General features: G+C 43.0%; 1 protein-coding gene across 1 annotated transcript in view; it reads left to right on the top strand.

Moving 5' to 3' along the window:
* Positions 1–469: 469 nt before the first annotated feature.
* The window catches only part of LOC121272655 (heterogeneous nuclear ribonucleoprotein L-like), a 48445-nt gene continuing 27974 nt past the window's right edge, over positions 470–20940 (top strand). Inside the window, exons 1-6 of the mRNA XM_041179356.1 lie at positions 470–586; positions 2529–2650; positions 4258–4489; positions 9277–9362; positions 10198–10294; positions 18153–18225. Of these exons, the coding sequence (XP_041035290.1) occupies positions 545–586; positions 2529–2650; positions 4258–4489; positions 9277–9362; positions 10198–10294; positions 18153–18225 (652 nt within the window). The 5' untranslated portion in view covers positions 470–544. The remainder of the gene's footprint in view (positions 587–2528; positions 2651–4257; positions 4490–9276; positions 9363–10197; positions 10295–18152; positions 18226–20940) is intronic.

The following is a 20940-nucleotide window of genomic DNA, read 5'->3' as shown; positions in this document are numbered from 1 at the left end:
TGGCACAGTTTTTTCCCCCAAAATATACTTTATTCATAAAATATCTAAAGGAACATTGCAAAATATTGTAATTACAGAAGGAGAAATAATTCTATGAACCACTCTGAGGTGCCTGGGGCTGTACAGTTTGCAGCTCTCGGTGCACGATGGCTGATAGGCCTTACACGTAGCCTGTCCCCATTCGCGAACCACCGCACGTTTTCACCCCAACGCATTGACAATGCCGCCGCATTTCATGAATGAAAACTCATGCTGCCGGGCATGATGAATGGCTTCCCTTCCAGCCAATCGGAGCAGAGGCTGGCGAAAGGAGCGGGCGGGCTGCCGACGCCTGATTGGAGGAGGAGGAGGAGGGGATTGGGGGGGGGGGGGGGGGTGCGGACGTTTGGCGATGATGTCAACGCGCCCCGAGCCGTCGCTGTGGGCGGAGGCTGGTACGGCCGCCATTTTTTTAAAAAAATTCCCCCCCCCCCCCTCCTTCCCCTCCCCCTCTCCCATCGTGTGAGGTACCGGCAGCGAGTCGGAGATTGGCAGCCGGAGCGGGATGGCGGGCAGACACCAGGCCAAGCGCTTCAGGTTCGATAGGGTGAGTGACCGCCAATATTTGATCTCTTACTCGGGCTCGGAATCTTTCCGCTGACACGGGCTGCATCCTTCGGGAGCTAACGGTTGCTTCCTCTGGTCTCCCCCCCCCCCCCCCACCAATCCCCGGCTGCAGGGAGGCTGAACAAAGAGGCTTTCAGGCCCTCGGCCGCGGGGAGCGGGCCCTTCACAATGCGGAATGCAGCTGGGAGGAGGAGGAGGGGGCGTTGGGTCTGGGCATCTGTTCAAATGGAGGACACATGGGCCCAGTCCCCACTGCTCCTGGCAACTCGGACCCATAATTTAAATCCCAGCCTCTCGAGGCCCATCTGCCCTTTGGTGTTTAGTTAGAGTCAATGGATCCTATTGATTAAAAATTGACGTCCGTGTACCATTCTATATTGTGCATTTATAATTTCAATGCGTAGTTTGTGGCTTTAAATGTTTAAACGTTCTGGTTCCATTGCAGGCTTAAAAATCTCGCTGCTCTAATTACCCTGCAGCTCCTCTGGGTTATGGAGGGGCAAAAATCAGATCTGGTCCCTGCTGCTGTTACCTCCGCTTGCTGGAAGCTGCGGCGCTCGCCGGTCTGATTAAGCGTCAGGACCTTGATTTAAACATAATTGGTTATCTTGGAGAGGCATCGTTCAAGTCAAATGCTATCCTTGCCCCGAAGCGCGCCTTTCAGTGGTGCTGCATAGTCGTCATGAGTGGAAACTTCTAAAACTGATTTTTCCGTTACCCCGAGGGAGCAGAGGCTAATTTTGACGTGCCTACATGTACGGCTGTCCAGATTCTGTGATTGTAATTAGCATTGATGAATGAACCTGAGGATACCGTTTCCTCTTGGGTGCAAGTTTTGGTCTCTGTAGGCTATAGTTAACTTAGAAGGGGGTGTGACATAAATTCATTGGTTTGATTCCTGGGATGAGAGGGTTGTCTTATGAGGAGAAATTGAATAGAGTGGGCCTATACTCTATGGAGTTTTAAAAGACTGAAGTGATATCTTTGAAGCAAGATTCTGAGAACTTGACAGTAGACACTGAGAGGCTAGAATTTGGGGCATAGTCTTAGGATAAAGGGGTGTAATTTTAGACTGAGAAATTTCGGCACTCAGAAGTTATGAATTCTCTACCTCAGAGGGCTGTGGAAGGTCAGGCATTGAATTTATTCAAGGCTGAGATGAACAGATTTTTGGACACAAAGGGATTCTGGGGATTAGGTGGGAAGGTGGAGTTAGTTGAGGATCAGCCATGATCATCTTCAATGGTGTAGCAGGCTTAAGGGGGCTGAGAGGCCTCTTACTTTCTTTGTCCTTATCCTTAAGGGAAAACATTTTGCTTCTGATTGAGGCCTTAAATGCTAGCCCGACCACGCAGGGCTATGTAATGTGGCTGGTTTCTTGTATTGACCCCTTTGCCCACAAATTTTCCTATTGTCTAATGCTGCGATGCAGTTTGGGTGTTGCTTAGCCCTGCAGTCTTTGTCCAAGTGGCCACTTTTAATGTGTGTTTAGACAGTGAATGCTGGCTAATGATTTGACAGGAATTTTTTTTAGTGCTACACTCACCTTGTATGTACAAATTTTGACCAGTGACAAGGATGGAGAGTGGGAATGCTGGTTATTTATTTCCCATGTTAAAACACCACTAATTGTTAACATCCCTACTGAGGTGAGCCAATTCAGCCAGTCCATGGTTGGACATGCATCTGTGTGGTTACCATCACACTGCGCCATTCTTTTAGCAAATCTTCTGAAGTGAGCGACATGGCTGTAACCTGTGAGTTGTCATCTATTGTGTTGATTGGCAAAACTGGAGAGGACTGACTAGCCCTTTTTTGTAACAAGTGATCAGATAAACCATTTAATTGAAGCAAAAATCTTCATTAAGTAACTGGATTACTGTGAAATACTAGTGTAATTAATTAACCCATTTTTGCTTCAGGATGGCGGTGTTGAAGACCTGAATAAGGTTTTGCCATCTGCAGTGATACACGTCCGAGGGCTGTTGGATGGGGTAATGGAAGTTGACCTTATGGAGGCTTTGCAGGATTTCGGCAATGTCAGGTATGTTAGAGGACAACGTGAAGTGGAATGCTGATCTGGGGTAAAATATCTTGCTAAGACTTGGAATTTCTGCATCAACAATATGAAGAATGTACAGCCTTGATATTAGATAAAAGTTCTGTTACTTGCAATCTGGCAAGTGCTGATTTTAAAATTTTCTGAGTTTGGAAGGGAACAGCACAAAACATAGTGGCTATTTTCTCTTTTTGAGTGACCTTTCTGCTTAGCTAAGACCAGATATTAGAATTCTGAGCATTGCGCTTTTTTTAAACCAAACATTTTATAGTGTTAATCATAGAAGAGAATAGTACAGCACTGAGGGAGGCCATTTGGCTCTTTGGATCTGCACCGGCTCTTTCAAAGAGCAAGCCAGTTAGTCCCGCACTCTTTCCTCATATCCCTGCATTTTTTTTTTCTCCTTTTATAATGAATGTTGCACTTTTTATAGTTTAGGTGCTGAGCTTGGTCCATTCAGAACACTTTTGCTGTGAGCAAGCAGGTCAGTAGTTCAGCCCCATTCCAGCGACTTGAACTCATTATCTAGGCTGGATAGTTGTGAAGTACTGAGGGAGTGCTGCTCTGTTGGAGGTGAGACATGAAACTGCCCCTTGCTTTGGCATAAAAATTCCATTGCAAGATTTGAAAAGCAGGGGTGTTCTCCAGTGTCCTAGCCAGCATTTATCCCTCAAACAGCATCACTAAAACAGATTATCTAGTTGTTTATCTGCTGTTATGCTGTTTATGGGGCCTGGCTGTGCATAAATTGGTTGTTTCCTATGGTACAACAGTGACTGCACTTCACAAATACTTAATTGATTGTAAGATGCTTTAGGGGACCCTGAGGTCACAAAAGATGCTTTAAAAATGCAAATTTTCCTCTTTCTTTAGTCTGCTGAAGTTTGACATGTTATGCTTTGTAATGCTGAATGCTAAATTAAAATTACATGTTATAGTTAGGATTAAGAGCATCCTGTTAAACTCAGAATTGTAAATAGATATAGAATTTGATGTCAAATGCTTCAGAAGGATTTTATTGTACTTTGCTTATTTTGGTGGCTTCATCCCTCTATGGCTGTGTATAATGGTACTGTACTCCTGTGCAAAAAGTGGATGTTGGTTGTATGTCTAAATATGGTGCTTGCACACTCCTGTGCTCCAGTACAGATGTTTAGTATCAGGGCTTGATGCATTGAGTTACCATAGTGTCGATTCATCCGTGAACTTCAATTCTGATTGGGATAAACCCAATCAAGATAAACTTACTCTAAATGCTAGTTGTTAAATGAGCTGAGGTTTCTCAACTCAGTTCCTAGTGAATGTGTGCTTCCACTAAAAACTATCGAACTAAAACGAAGAAGATGAATGCTTGCTTTGAGAAATTGGGATGTGTCACAGAGTGCTGATCAAGTGGGCAGTTGGTGTCAGTTCAGCAGTGGTCAGTATGGAATGAAAGCCAATGCTTGAATGATTGGTTAATTTTATTCCCTTAGTGATTGATTATTCCAGGTGCAACTTGCTGAGCTAACATTATGCTCCGTAGAAACAATCTAAACGCTTTTAAAATTTCCGAAATCCCACTATTAATAGTCCTTGTGCTTGGTTTACAGTTGCGTGATGCTGATGCCGAGGAGAAAGCAAGCGTTGGTGGAGTTTGAGGACATCGATGGTGCGTGTAGCTGTGTGAACTATGCAGCAGATAACCCGATCTACGTTGCTGGACAGCTGGCCTACGTTTGTTTTTCCACAAGCCAGAAAATTGCCAGGCCAGATGATGATGACTCTAAGAGCAATAATGTCCTGTTGATCAATGTTGCTAATTCTATTTATCCTATCAATACAGTAAGTTTAGCCGAAGCTGAGTAACGAGCTCTGTGTTCAGCATTTCTAACCTGGTGGTTTTGGATAGCTTTCCAACGGCATCTTACATTTAACCCTTTAACATAATGAAACAACCCAAAGTGCTCCACAGGAGCATTATAAAACAAACACTGAGTCACATGAGGAGATTATTGGGTCAGATGACCAAATGTTTGGTTAAAGAGTTGGTTTTCAGGTGTAATTTAAAGGAGGAAAGTGAGGTAGAGTGTAGAGAGGTGTAGGGAGGGTATTCTTGATCTTGGCACCTAGTCACTGGGTATGGCCACCAATGGTAGAGCAATTAAGATTGGGGAGGCTCGAGATAAGAATTAGAGTGCCAGTATCTCAAGGATTGTGGGGCTGGAGGAGATTACAGAAATAAGGAGGGGAAAAACCATGGATGGATTTGAAAACAAAGAAGTACGGCGTGATAGGGAAACGGGCCTTGTAGTGAAACAGAAACAGAAAATGCTGGAAAAACTCAGCAGGTCTGGCAACTGGAGAGAGAAACAGTTAATGTTTTGAGTCCGAATGAGCCGCCTTCAGAGCTGAAGAGAAATGCAAATATGATTAAATTAATATTGTTTAAAGCAGCATGGCAAAAACGATAGGGATAAAACCATGGATAAATGAATAAAAATAAGTGGATACAAAATAAAAATGAATGTCAAAAGGGGGATTAAAAAAGGGGTGAGGAAAGAGTTCATGGTCTCAAGTTATTGAACTCAATGTTAAGTCCGGAAGGCTGTAAAGTGCCTAATCTGAAGACGAGGTGCTGTTCCACCAGTTTGTGTTGGGCTTCACTGGAACATTGCAGCAGGCTAAGGATGGACATGTGGGCATGAGAGCAGGATAGTGTGCTGAAATGGCAAGCGGCAGGAAGGTCTGGGTCGTGCTTGTGGACAGACAAGAGATGTTCCACAAAGCAGTCACCCAGTCTGCATTTAGTCTCCCCAGTGTAGAGGAGCCCACATTGGGAGCAGCGAATACAGCACCTCATCTTCTGATTAGGCACTTTACAGCCTTCCGGACTTAACGTTGAGTTCGACAACTTCAGACCATGAATTCTTTCCTCTACCTTCACCCCTTTTTAAATCCCCTTTTTTCTACATTCATTTTTATTTTTTATCCACTTATTTTTATTCATTTATCCATGGTTTTATACCCCTTTTCATCCCCCCCCCCCCTTTTTTATCCCATTTTCTATCTGGCCTGAGTTTTTCCAGCATTCTCTGTTTTTGTTTCAGATTTCCAGCATCCGCTGTATTTTGCTTTTATCTTGGGTCTTGTGAGTTAAGTGTATGAATGGTGGAATATAGAAGCTTAGCCAGGGGTTTTTATTCGTTCGTGGAATGTGGGCATCGTGGGCTTGGCCAGCATTTATTGCCCATCCCTAATTGCCTTTGAGAAAGTGGTGGTGAGCTGCTGTCTTGAACCGCTGCAGTCCATGTGGTGTAGGTACACCTGCAGAGCTGTTAGGGAGAGAGTTTCAAGATTTTGACCCAGAAACAGTGAAAGAACGGTGATATAGTTCCAAGTCAGGATGGTGTGTCTAGATGGTAGAGCTTGCGGGTTTGGGCGGTGCTGTTGAAAAGTATTTTGGAATAATCTAGAAGTAATGGAGGTATGAATGAGGGTCTCAGCAGCAGTTGAGCTGAGAAAGGTAAAGTCGGGCAATGTTACGTAGGTGGAGGTGTGAAGTCAGAAGCTCATCTCTGGATAAAATGGGACATTGAGGTTGTGAACAGACTTGTTAATCTCAGACTGTTGCCAGAGAGATCGATGGAGCCTGTAGCTAGGGAACAGAGTTTGGAGCTGGGACTGAAAACGATGGGTTCAATCTTCCCAATATTTAACTGGATGAGTAGAAATTTCTTCCAGTACTGGCTGTCGGATAAGCAGTCTGATAACTTAGCAACAATGGAGGAGTTGAGAGAGGTGGTGGTGATATAGAGCTGGGTGTCATCATTGTACGGGTGAAAACTGACACTGCCTTGGGATGACTTTGCCAACAGCTGTCGTTGAGAAATAGCAGGGGGCAGAGGATTGATCTGAGGGTGAAGGCAGTGAACGCCACAGTAGAAGTAATGGTGGAGGTGCAGTAGAAGTAGTCTTTGCAAATGATTCTCTGGCTGCGATTAGATAAATAAGAATGGAACCAGGTGAAAGCAGTTCCACCTAGCTGGATGACAGTGGGTAGGTGTTGAAGGAGGATGGCATGGTCAACTGTGCCAAGACTGCAGACAGGTTGAGAAGGATGTTACAGTCATATAAGTTGTCATTTGTGACTATTTTGGCATTGGCAGGGGCTGAAACCATTTTGGAGGGATTTAAACATGGAGTTCTGGGAATGATGGGAATAGATTTGGGAGGCAATAATACATGCAACGATTTTGGCCTTTCCAAAGAATAAAGCTAAACAAGTGCTGTCCTGTTGGCCTTACTTTCCTCCCCATTGCTGCTGCTGATACCCTGCTTTACTTCTCTGCCAGCTTTGACCCTTTTGCTGCCTGACAGAGTTGTGAAAGAGTCAGAATGTTTCGCAACTAACCATAAGCAAAACTAAAGCCATTCTGTTCAGCTGCTACCAGAAACTTGGTGCCACAGCTCTTGGTTTTGTTCCTTCTTCCTGGATACTAGCTCAAGCGGAAACTTTTGGTGCATAAGTCCTTTTCCCCTTCTTGATCCTGTGCTTAGCTTTAAACTCAGCATTAGTTCATTACCCTTCTCTTCACATAGTACTGTGGGATCATTAGTGTCCACTTGGAAGGGTTTAACTTGTTTTAACTTTTAGTGCTAGCACTTGGCTTTCATGTTGCAGTTGGTTTTCCAAGACCCTCTGTACTCTTAAGCCTTGAAGTCCAAACATAGACAGCCCTGAGTCCCTCCAGAATTTTAAAGGAACAATGCACCATAATAATTTCAAAAGAAATCACTGACATGACAACCAAATTGCCAGCAATCTGCTGATTATAAACACACAGCAACATTTCATCCCTGGTCTGTGCTGCATGTAGAGGATTGAGACTACTCTGTAGTTTCTCATGTTTATGGCTATCTTAAACATAGCGCAGTGTTTTATAGGGTCAATTAGGTTAGATGCACACTAACAATTATACAGCATACTTTCCAATTTGAGGTTTCAGTGCAGGAAATGTTCAAGGTACAGTTTGCGGGACTGCTTGTGGCTCCCAAGTCTGGATAATCTTGACCTCCAGCCCAGTAAATTCTGTTTTATTTGCGCTTCTATTTCTTATTGCTGATTTTTCCTGAGTGATTTTTTGCTTCTAGATCAGAACATTAATATCAGTAAATTGGAATATTGTAAGTAGTGATGTTGGATGAAACTTTATATTTGGTGCCTGAGACTTCAAGGTATGCACCTATGGGGCTGATAAATGCACAAAGCAGGGAAGTTATGCTGAAGCTCTGGCTGGGTCTCAACAAGGATATTACTTGTAGTATTTCTTGTCACTCTAGGAAGGATGTGAGGGCCCTTGAAAGGGTGCAGAGGAGGTTTACCAGATTAGTTCCAAGGAGTGGAGAAGTTTAGCTACAACGTTAGGTTGGAGAAGCTACAATTGTTCTCCTTGGAGCAAAGGAGATTGAGGGGAGATTTGAGAAAAAGTGTGCAAGGATTGACTGGATTGGATAAAGTAGGCAAGGAAAAACTGTTCCTCGTTAGCTGATTGTACAAGGACTATAAGACACAGATTTAAGAATTTGGACAAGAGATGCAGGGGGAATGAGAGGAAGAACCTTTTTACTCAGCGAGTGGTAATGACCTGGAACTTGCTGCCTAGACTCATAGACGTTTATAGCGCAGAAGGAGGCCATTCGGCCCATCGTGTCTGTGCCAGTTGACAAAGATCTGACTACACTAATCCCATTTTCCAGCGCTTGGCCCATAGCCCTGGAGTCTATGGCAACGCAAATGAATATCTAAACACTTCTTAAATGTTACGAGAGTTTTTGACTCAACCACTCTTTCAGGCAGAATTCCAGACTCCGATTACCCTCTGGGTGAAAAAATTTCCCCTCAAGTCTTCCCCCTAGCCTTTACCTCTTACCTTAAATCTATGCCCCTTGCTTATTTACCCCTCTACTAATGGAAAAAGTGCCTTCCTATCCACCCTATCTATGCCCCTCATAACCTTATGCACTTCTATCAGGTCCCCTCTCAACATTCGTTGCTCCAAGGAAAACAACTGCAGCCTATCCAATCTTTCCTCCTAGCTCAGACCCTCCAGCCCAGGCAGCATCCCGGTAAATCTCTGCACCCTCTCTAGTGCAGTCACATCCTTCTTATAATGTGGTGACCAGAACTGCATGCAGTACTCCAGCTGTGGCCTAACCAGCATTTTATACAGTTCCAGTATAACCTCCCTGCTCTTGCCTTTATTAACTGAGGCATAGAATACAAGTATCCCATATGCCGCCTGGTAAAGGTCATGGAAGCAAAGATAATCAATGATTTCAAATGAAAGTTAAATCAGCACTTGAAGGAAGTAAACTTGTACGGATCTGGGATAGAGCAGGTGAATGGGACTGACTGGCCTCTTGTGCCGTAAATGACTCTCTGACACTATCCTATTATGACTGACCTCTTTTTATTTTCACCCTCAATCATGTGAAGCTCACTAATTGTGTGTAGTGTTTTGTTTGTGTCTGCTTACTGGGAAACTAGCTGCTTTAATTGCAGCACTGTGGGAAGTTAAAATTGAGCAGTGAGTGTTTTAAGCATTTACACATTACAACTTGTTTTTCAGGATGTTTTGTACACAATTTGCAACCCGTGTGGGCCTGTTCAAAGGATTGTGATCTTCAGAAAGAATGGAATTCAGGCAATGGTGGAATATCCTTTTAAACTCAGTTTAGAAGCAGAGTGTTTAAGGAAATAAAATGTTTTTTTTAAAAGGGGGAAAAAGTAGAAATGAGTAAACTAGCCAGCAATATAAAAACTGATTGTTGACGAATGCATGAAGAGTAGCTAAAATACATGTTGGTTCCTTAGAGGCAGAGACGAGAAATTTTCATAGAAAATGATGAAATGGCAGATGTGTTGAATGAATATTTTGTTGGTTTTTACAGTAAGAGAGACACATTACATACCAGAGCTGGAGGGTAAGGGGCTAAATAAGAGTGAAGAGCTTAAAGTAATTATCAGTAGCAAAAGAAGCTGAGAAGCTTAATTGACTAAAAGCTGGCAAATCTCAGGACCCGATGGCCTACGTCCTGGGGTTCTAAAGAAAGGTGGCTGCAAAGATGTTGGATGCACAGGATATTATTTTCCAAAGTTCCCTAGATTCTAGAATGGTCTCAGTGGTTAAGAAGCCAGCAAATATAACACCACTGTTCGAATAAAGGAGGGGAGAGAAAAACCAGGGACCAGTTACCCTGATATCAGTTGTTGAAAAAAAAGCCAGAATCTATTATTAGGGAATTTGTAACAATGCCAGAAATTTGGTATGCCAGAAAAAGCGCTGAGACCAATTGTTAGCTCCTGGAACATTGTGTTGTAATGATCACTGACCTGGGACAACAGCAAGAATTTCACCATTGTCTTGGAACATTTACCCATTAAACCATTGAGAGGAGTTGTTGAGCTTCCAAGTTCTTACTGAAAATGTTATTCATGTCACTTTTTTTGTGGAATGTATATATGTGTTTTTTTCCTTCATTTGCTGTACATTTGACTCTGTTCAAAGTGCACAGAAGGCCAAAGCATCTCTCAATGGCGCTGATATTTATTCTGGATGCTGTACTTTGAAAATAGAATATGCGAAGGTATGTATATTTATGTGAAAAGGTTCCGTTAGATAAACTGCATTCGAGCCTTCAAGTGCTGGGTTTGTTCTCATTGTTCTGGATTACTGGAATCTATTGGCTTCAGTTCTACTATTAAACTTTTGCTTCTCCCCCTTCCCCCACAGCCCCATTCATTAATTTTCCCTTCTCACTTCTCCACTTCTCTTCTGAAGCTCATGACTCCTGGGATCTGGCTCGAAGAACAGCTCTCCAGCTGCTTTCCCAAATGAATATTCTACAAATAAAAGCTTAGGCAGTAAATGTTTATGGATTATTTGACCGTACAGCATGTCACAGCTATTTGAGCTTTATTCTGCTCTTTGGATGCTTTCCAACAGGTTGATGGAATGAAGAGAAATACTGCCTGTTTTTTTAAACTCTTTCCTAGCTCTGCATACTGAGGTCAATTGCAGTGCTTTTTTTTTTCCATTCTTTGGGATGTTGGCATTGCTGGCAAGGCCAGCATTTGTTGCCCATCCCTAATTTCCTGAAACTCAGTGGCTTGCTTGGTCATTTCAGAGGGCAACTAAGAATCAACCACTTTGCTGTGGATCTGGAGTTACGTGTAGGCCAGACCGGGTAAGGATGGCAGATTTCCTTCCATAAAGGACATTGGTGAACCAGATGGGTTTTTAATGACAATGAATGATAGTTGTCATGGTCACCATTACTGAGACTAGCTTTATATTCCAGATTGTTTTTATTAATTGAATTTTAATTCCACAGCTGCCATAGTTGGATTTGAACTCCTGCCCCCAGAGCATTAGGCTGGGTTAATGATTAGTCTGATAACTAATCTAGTGACATTACCACTACGCCACCATCTCCACAATTTCTGTCCTGAAAGGCATCAACTAATTTAGCACCTGCCAGAAATTGATTCTGGAACCTTATGGCTGTGTGACATGGTACTATTCTGTGCTTTTGCCACAGGTGATTAGTGTAGATGGTAGGTTAGATTAACCTCTCGTAGACTTATAGATGTTTACAGCACAGAAGGAGGCCATTCAGCCCATTGTGTCCATGCCGGTCAACAAAGATCTGACTACACTAATCCCATTTTCCAGCGCTTGGCCCATTGCTCTGGAAGTTATGGCAAAGCAAATGAATATCTAAATATTTCTGAAATGTTATGAGAGTTTCTAACTCAACCACTCTTTCAGGCAGAGAGCTCCAGACTCCCATCACTGTCCGGGTGAAGAAATTTCCCCTTGATTCCCCTCTTAGCCTTTACCTCTTACCTGAAATCTATGCCCCTTGGTTATTTACCCCTCCACAAGTGGAAAAAGTGCCTTCCTATCCACCCTATCTATGCCCCTCATAATCCTATACACCTCTATCAGGTCCCCTCTCAACCTTTGCTGCTTCAAGGAAAACAACCCCAGCCTATCCAATCTTTCCTCATAGCTCAGACCCTCCAGCCCAGGCAGCATCCTGATAAATCTCCTCTGCACCCTCTCCAGTGTAATCGCATCCTTCCTATAATGTGACCAGAACTGTACTCAGTACTCCTGTTGTGGCCTAACCAGCATTTTATATAGTTCCAGCATAACCTGCTCTTGTATTCTGTGCCTCGGCTGATAAAGGCAAGTATCCCATATTCCTTCTTAACCACCTTATCTACCTGCCTGTTACCTTCAGGGACCTGTGGATATGCATACCAAGGTCTCTCTGATGTTTGGTGCTTTCCAGGGTCCTGGAGCATAATCCCTTGCCCTGTTAGCACGCACGCACACACTCTTTTCCGGGTTGAATTCCATTTGCCACTGGACACCCTACCAATTCTCGTGTCGTCTGCAAATGTCTTGATAACCCCTACGTTTCAGTCCAAATCATTGATGTTCAGCACAAACGGCAAGGGCCTTGTGGAACCCCAATGGAAACAGACTTCCAGTCACAGAATCATCCCATCACCCTCTGCTTCCTGACTCTCAGCCAATTTTGGATCCAAAATGCATTTTGCCTTGGATTCCATGGGCTCTTACTTTCTTGACCAGTCTGTCATGAGGGACCTCATCAAAAGCCTTGATGAAGTCCATGTAGGCCACATCAAATGCATCATCCTCATCAACATTCCTGGTTACCTCCTCAAAATATTCAATCAAATTTTTCAAACACAAGCTTCCCTTAACAAATCCATGCTGACTATCCCCTATTAATCAGCATCTCCAAGTGCAGATATATTCTGTCCCTCAGAATTCTTTCTAGTAGCTTCCCCACAACCGAGGTTAGACTGACTGCCTGTAATTTCCTGGCCTATCCCTTCCTCCCTTTTTTAATAAAGGGACAATGTTAGCAGTCCTCCTATCATCTGGCACCTCACCTGTGGCCAGAGAGGATTTGAAAATTACTTCCAGGGTCCCTGATATCTCGTCCTTTGCCTTCCTCAACAGCCTCGGACACACCTCAAGGCCGCTAAACCCGCTAGTACCTCCTCTCAATGTTAATTTCCTCTAATATTTTACAGTCCTGCACCCTGATGTCCATACCTACGTCCTTTTTCATTGTGAAGACCGACGCAAAGTATTTTTTAAGGACTGTACCCATGTCTTCCGGGTCCTCACACAGATGACCTCTGTGGTCCCTAATTGGCCCTACTCTTTCCCTAGTTACTCTCTTGTTCTTTATATGTTTAAAAAACTCCTTTTAGTTTTCCTTTATTCTTGCCACCAATGCTTTCTCGTGCATTCTCTCTTAGCTTTCCTAGTTTCCTTTTTAAGTTTCCCCCTCCACTTTTTACACTCTTCTAGGCAATCTGCCATATTGAGCTCTTGGTATCTGCTTTCAGGTTCTCTCTTAATTCTAACTTTTATGTCCCTTGATATCCAGGGTTCTCCGGACTTGGACCCTCCCCTTCATCTTTAGGGGAACATATTGCCCTGTACTCTTGCGACGTCCTCCTTGAATGCCTCTCAATGCTCTGACAGTTTTATCTGCAAGTAGCTGCTCCCAGTCCACTTGGGCCAAATCGCATCTTATCTTAGTAAAATTAACCTTTCCCCAGTTTAGAACTCTTATTCCTGGCCCAACCTTATCCTTTTCCATAACTATCCTAAATCTAACTTGAGTTACGCTCACTATCTCCAAAATGCTCCCCTGTTGATATCCCTTCCACCTGTCCGGGCTCATTTCAGAATATTTGGTCCAGAACTGCCCCCTCCATTGTTGGGCTTTCTATATACTGGTTAAAAAAGTTCTCCTGGATACAACTTAGGAATTTGGCTCTCTCCCTACCTTGCACACTAAAACTATCCCAGTTAATATTTAGGTAGTTAAAAGCCCCTACTATTACTGCCTTATTATTCTTACACTTCTCTGAAATTTGATTACATATTTGATCCTCTATCTCTCCCTGACTCTGTGGGGGCCTATAGTACACACAACAGCGTGTTTGTCCATTTTATGTTTTTTGCTTCTACACAGATGGCCTCATTTGATGATCCTTCCAAGATATCATCCCTCCTCACAATTGATTCCTTGATCAATATTGCGATCTCCCCCCTTCCTTCTATTCCCTCCTCTATCTCATCTGAATACCCTATAACCAGGAATGTTGAGCTGCCAATCCTGACCTTTTTAGCCATGTCTCCATGTCTCAGCTATAGCCAAGATATCATTCTCCCATGTGCCTATCTGTGCCCTCAGCTCGTCTGTCTTACTCCTCAGGCTCCTTGCGTTTAAAATATATTCCATTTAGACTTGCTAAGCTCACTTCTTCCTTATCTAGCCTATGTTTCCTCTGCCTTCCAGACTCACTCACTAGCGTTTTAACTTCTAATTCCATCTCAGCTTCTCCAATCTGACCTACTTTTCAGGATCCCATCGCCCTGCCAATTTAGTTTACATCTGCCCCAACAGCATTTGCAAACCTCTCAGCAAGGATGTTGTTCCTGTTCAGATGTAACCCGTCCAACTTGTACAGGTCCTATCTCCTCTAGAAACTGCCCCAATGTCCCAGGAATCTAAAGCCCTTTCTCCGCACCTTCTCTGCAGCCACGCATTCATCTGCTCTATCCTTCTATTCCTATACTCATTACTGTGTGGCACCGGGAGTTATCTGGGGATTACTACCTTTGAAATCCTGCTTTTCAATTTCCTACCTAACTCCCTAAAGTCTGCTGCAGGACCTCATTTATCTTTCTTCTATGTAATTGGTCCCAACATGGACCATGACCTCTGGCTGTTCACCATCCCCTTTCAGGATGCCTTGCAGCCGTTCTTTGACATCCTTGACCCTGGCATCCAGAAGGCAACATATCATTATCCTGGAGTCACATCTATGGCTGCAGAAGTGCCTATCTACTCCCCTCATTAACGAATCCCCTACCGTTATTGCCCTTCCACACTTCCCCACCCCCTCGACCCGAGCAGTTGGATTACCCATAATGTCATGGCTTTGGTTCTGGTTGGCCTTCACAGATGAACCGTCGGTCTCACTGTTTTCCAAGGTGGAAAAATGGTTTGAGAGCGAGATGCACACGGGGGATTCCCTCACTACCTGCCTGGTCCCTATCTTTTGTCTGGCATTCACCCATTCCCTCTCTGTTTGCACTTCCTTAAGCTGCAGGGTGACCACATCCTAAAATGCACTATCCACGAACTTCTCAGCCTCGTGCATACACTGTAGTGCCCCCAGCTGCTGCTGAAACGCCAAAACACTGAGTTCGAGTTGCTCCAGTCGGTAGTACCTCCTGCATGCATGGTCATCCAGACTGCCAGAAGCGTCTAGGATTTCCCACATGGCGCACGATGTGCAGATCACGAGACTAAGCTCCCTAGACATATCTTCACTTAATAGAATATGGGCCCTTGCTTTTATTTTACCCTTATCCCTACTTGAGTATGGACTAGATGCTAGATCCTCTAGATAGACTAGGTGCTGCTAACTGCCTGTCCCAGGGTGGTGCTCTCACACTCTCCTGTGTTCTTGGATTAACCGTTTCAGTGGCTAATTCTTTTGGTAACGTGAAACAGAGTAGGTAATCTAATCCAAATTGTGGATAGCAAAATGGCAGCAGTCTTCGTCATTTAGTTGCATTATTGTCTGAGTGGCCTGAGTGTGTTCAATCCTTGGGCGATTAGTGACATACCTGTTGACTAAATTTCTTTGTGTCCCTGATAAAAAGCTTTACTAAATAATATGCAGTTATCACTGCAGATGTTCCTCGGGGTGATGTTCTAGGCCCAACCATGCTTGGCTGCATCATCAATGATCTTCCCTCCAGTGTAAGATCGGAAATGGGCCTGTTCGCTGAAGTTTGCAGTATTCAATAGCATTTGCAATTCTTTAGATTCTCGGGCACCCTGTGCCCACATGCAGCAAAACCTGGAAAGTATTCATGCTGTCCAAAAAGAGTGAATCTAATCATCTCCCCTTAACATTCAATGGCATTACCATTGCTGGATCCCCAATCATCATCATCCTTAGGGTTACTGTTGACCAAAGCTTAACTGGACCAGCCATTAAATATTGCTGCTACAAATGCAGTTGAAAGACTGGGAAGTCACAGAATTGTTACGGTGCAGGAGGAGGCTATTTGGCCCAATGTGTCTGCACCAGCTCCCCAAATAAGCATTATACTTAGTGCCATTCTTCTGCCTTTTCCCCGTACCCATGCACATTGTTTCTATTAAAATAATCATCCTATGCCCTCTTGAATCCCTCGATTGAACCTGCCTCCACCATATTTCCAGGCAGTGCATTCCAAACTCGAATCACTCGCTGAGTGAAAAGGCTTTTCTCTCACATCACATTTTGCTTCTTTAAATCTGTTTAAATTCTCGTTCTCGATCCTTTTAAGAGCAGGAACAATTTTTCCCTATCTACTCTATCCAGCCTCCTCATGATTTTTAATACCCCTATCAAATCTCCTCTTGGCCTTCTCTCCAAGGAGAACAGTCCCAACTTCTCCAATCTATCTTCATAACTGAAGTTTCTCAACCCTGGAACTATTCTTGTAAGCCTTTTCTGCACTCCTATAGTGTGGCATCCAGCACTGTGCACAATACTCCAGCAGGGTTCTAACTAGTGTCTTGTACAAGTTCAGCATAACCTCCTTGCTCTTGTTTCTATTAATTATGCTTCTATTGATAAAGCCCAGGATACTGTGTCACGACTCACTGGGGATAGTGTGCTACAATATCAAGCCCCACTGCTGCCTGAACCGCGAAAAATGTAAAAATGTTTGATCAACCCACCTAATTGCTTAGAATACGAGCACCAAGTTTGTAAACTTAGTAAATAGCAAATAACTTTATTGAACAAATTGTCTTTGACCAGTGACAAAAGAAAAACTATGAACTGCTAACTTCTAACACTATAACTTAAACTCTACCCTTTCTTAAATCCCTGTACACACACATACAAGACACACACAACATGGATTTTAAGGATTGGATAGAACAGTTCAATAGCACCAACTCTGGAGTACAGTATTTGATGGGTTGATTTTGATCGATGTCTTCTAAGCTCCTTTCAGTTCTTTGTTGATGACACCAGGTGGTCTTCCCAGCACTTTCAATCTTTAGTTCACAGGTTGAACACTTGCCTTTTCAATGTCTCTAACAGTGATTTTTCCTCTTGAAAGGGGTTTTCAGAGAGAGAGCAGGTTATAGAAATATGGGAAGAAAAAGCCAGCTAGCTATTGTAGAATTACTGGAATCTGACACACACACACGAGCAAGAGGTTTTAGGTCTTTTCCCTTTTCAGGCTAGGAGCTATTCTGCTGCACTGCTCTCTCTCAAACCCTGGTCACCAGGTCAGGAGCCAATTAAAACGCTGGCAGGCAGTTCCCCATTTGACCGGACTCCTCCTTGGCACCATCCTGTGTCTCTTGGCACACACTGTTCCAGGACAGCAACATTATATATATCCCTCACACTGTTCCATGAGACACGTCCTTCAAACTGCAGCCATTGTAATTTTAATCCACAGTCCAAATAAAAAGATATGTTCTTTACAACTGTATGCTTTATTAACTCCTCTGTCCACCTGTCCTGCCACCTTCAATGATCTATGCACATATACACCCAGGTCCCTCTGCTCCTGCACCCCCTTAAGAATTGCACCCTATACTTAATATTATCTCTCCATGTTCTTTCTACCGAAATGCATTTCCTCTCACTTCTCCGCATTGAACTTCAACTGCCACCTATCTGCCCACTCCACCAACTTGTCCATGTCCTTTTTAAGTTCTATACTATCGTCCTCACAGTTTAAAATGCTTCCAAATTTCATAATATCTGCAAATTTTCAAATTGTCCCCTGCACACCAAGATCTAGATCATTAATATATATTAGGAAAAGCAAGGGTCCCAATACTGACCCCTGGGGAACTCCACTACAAACTTTCTTCCAGCCTGAAAAATATCCATTGACCATCCTTCTCTTGTTTCCTATTACTTAGCCACTTTTGTATCCATGTTGCTATTGTCCCTTTTATTCTATGAGCCATAACTTTTCTCAAGTCTGTTGTGTGGCACTGTATAGAATGCTGCACAACACCACCTGACCACGCCCCCCCCCCACCCACCCACCCACCCACCCACCCTGCCAAAAGCCTGACCACAAGTTAGGAGGGTGATGGAATACTCTCCACTTGCCTGGATGTGTGCGACTCCTACACTATGCAAGAAGTCAATCTCATCCAAGCCAAAGGACCCTGCTTGCCCAGCACCCCATTCATCATCTTAAATATTCATTCCCACACCACTGGCACACCGTTTAACCATTGTGCTAAATTGACTCAGGTTTTCTGCAGTTTGAGAGGCATCATCTTGAGCTCCTTTTACATACTAGATTTGCTAGTCCATACAGCTTCCTATTTTCTGTTGCAGCCGACTCGTTTGAATGTCTTTAAGAATGATGCTGATACCTGGGATTACGTAAACCCTAACCCTGGTAGACCAGGTAAGGTCATAATTAGAGTCACTACTTTTCTCTCTTACATAACTTGTCTTTGCTTTCTGCTTTTATTCACTTTTATTTCTTGTTTGCAAAACTATAGCAGAACCTCTGACCTTCAGCCACACTTAATTGGCGTGCTGTGCCAAAAATATCTTGTACAGCATCTTTGTGTATGTGGAATATAGGAATGTAAGCATCTGAAGTAGGCTTAATCCAATAAAATTGTAGGCCTGGGATTTTTTAAACAATGTTTATGGTTGGCTTTTTATAACTCCGTCGTCTTAGTTCCTCATTTTAAGACCGTCTTCCATTTTGCTAAAGTTGAGTTGACTTTGTGGTCCTTTGTCCCCTGCCATTGCTGGTTGTCAGATGAACAAAGGTGTGTCCTTGATTTTAAAATTCTCACACTTGTTTTAAATCCCTTCATCACCTTGCCCCTCCCTCTGTTTGTAATCTGCTACAGCCCTGTATGAGTTTGTGCTCCACCAAATCAGGGCTCTCTTACTACTTTCATCCCACCTTTGGTGGCCCTGCCTTCATAGGTCTGAAATTCCCTCCCTAAATCTCTAAACCTTACATGAGAACCCAATACTTCTCCTCCTCTAAGACCCTCTTTAAAAATATACCTTTCTGACTGAGTTTTTTGTCCTTCCTTCTAACATCTCTTCCTTTGGTGCGCTATGGATTTCTATCCGATTAATTGTAAATTGCCTTGGGACTATGTTTTTCTACATTAGAGGCACTATATAAATGCAAGTGTTGTACCTGTGGTTAAATTTGACCACGCAACTAAATGCAAGGAGGAAATAAGTTATCTTCTCTGCCCCTTTCCTTTCTCTTCTGAAGACACTGACTTGTGTGCTACCATGGGCTTTTTGGTATCTTGTTAAAGTGACCCTTCCTTGGTGTGTGTTTGTAGATAATTCAGCTCTGAGAGGCCAGCAGAGGTTCCATTCCTCCTTGGATAATATGGCTTAGCTGACTGTAATAATGGAAAATATAGGAAATACTCACATCTGGCCACATCTGTGGAGAGAAAAACAGAGTTAACGTTTCAAGTTGATGACCTTTCATCAGAATTTAGATAACTATAATCTACTGGAGCTTTATTGTAGTTGGTGATGGTTCTCCTGAAGTTGGCTGTTGTATTTTTTTTGCCCCTCCCTGGAATTAACATTACTAGTAGTTGGGGAGGGTTCTGCACTCAGCTGGATAGCTGAACATGGATAGGTCTGACCTTTCCTTTGTCACCCTTTTCCAGTAAGCAATTCGGACATCTCATCTGAAAGACAGCAGCTCTGATAGCAGTGAAGAGTGAGCATAGATTTTTGTGCTGAAGTCATGGAGTGGGACTTGAATCCATAAGCTTCTGAATGGGAGGAGAGAGTACTACAAACTGAGCCACAGATGATAACTTTGTGTTCAAGTATTGCCTAATTTCACTCCTGAAACATCTGGCTCTTTTTTTTAGACTGTGCCCTACAGCCCTGGACCCTCCAAACAGTTAAAATATTTCCTGTATCTGCTTAATGTCTTGAAATTTGTGATTTGAACATCTAAATTCCAGGGAGTACCATCTTAGTTTGTTTATTCTCTCTATGTAATTCTACCTCCTGAGACATCAGAAGGAGCCTAATGGATGGCCTTATTTCATTTCTTTCAGTTCTGGAATAGCATACTATAATAATTTAGATCCATTCTGTTTATTTGCAGTATTAGGATGAGTAGCAAGCAATGCTGTATCTTTGTTCCACGTGCACAATTAATTTAACTGTTCTGTGCCCCTATCCTGAAGTTTAATATCTAATTAGTAGTGCATCAGACAACGTCATTAATAGTGGTTGGAGGTCAAAGGTTACATCTTGAATCTGCACTCAGCTAAGCTTCCAGCACCCTGGTTTAAGAATAATAGTGGTGGTCTGTTCAATGTTGAGAATGGGATTACCTAATCCTGCCACATTTGGGGTACTTAGTTTAGGATTGGTGTGAGCAAGGTGATAATATAGCTATTCAAGCACTCTGGTGTCCCCATAACTACAGTTTAAGTCTTCTTTCAACTTTTTAATTATGCATAAATATACTTGAGTCTTCATATATTCACAACAATCTCCAATTGCAAATATCTATAAACAATGTTCTAAGTGAATTTAATGAAGTTACACTCATGTGGACTTTAAAATACTTGTAAGGCATTTAAAATGGCCCATCCAACAATGAACCATATGTTAAAACACGCATGTTGTTAATACACAGCATTGTTTTCTCCCTTGGGTGTTGTCACCCAATTGTGCACGAACAAATATACTTTAATATCGTACTGATAGGCTTGTTGCGTGACACTTAATTCATAGCCTCATGTTCTTCTAGTCACTACAGACACCAGTGAGGGCTTGTTACTACCAATACTTCACACTAATGTGCAGCTGGAAATGTTCAGTAGATGAAATCCAATTTTGACTAGGCTGAATTTTAGTGTCTGCTTTTCCACATTTTAAGGGGATTGTACAAACATTTCACGCTCGCTATTGTGTTCAACTGATGTCATTGTGACAACACTGCAGAATGACGCTATTGGAGGGTGGGATGGTGGGGAAATGGATCCAGGCTAACCAATGTGTCTATTTGGTTTAAGTTCTGCAATGACTTGTCTTGTCTCCTGCAGTTCGAACGCTTGTTAATTAATACACCTCACTGGGCTCACCCTTGTGATAATTGTGG

Source organism: Carcharodon carcharias, chromosome 34, assembly GCF_017639515.1.
Source record: "Carcharodon carcharias isolate sCarCar2 chromosome 34, sCarCar2.pri, whole genome shotgun sequence".
NCBI lineage: Eukaryota > Metazoa > Chordata > Chondrichthyes > Lamniformes > Lamnidae > Carcharodon > Carcharodon carcharias.
Note: the sequence above shows the minus strand (reverse complement) of the source record. Positions and strands in the feature narration are given on the sequence as shown.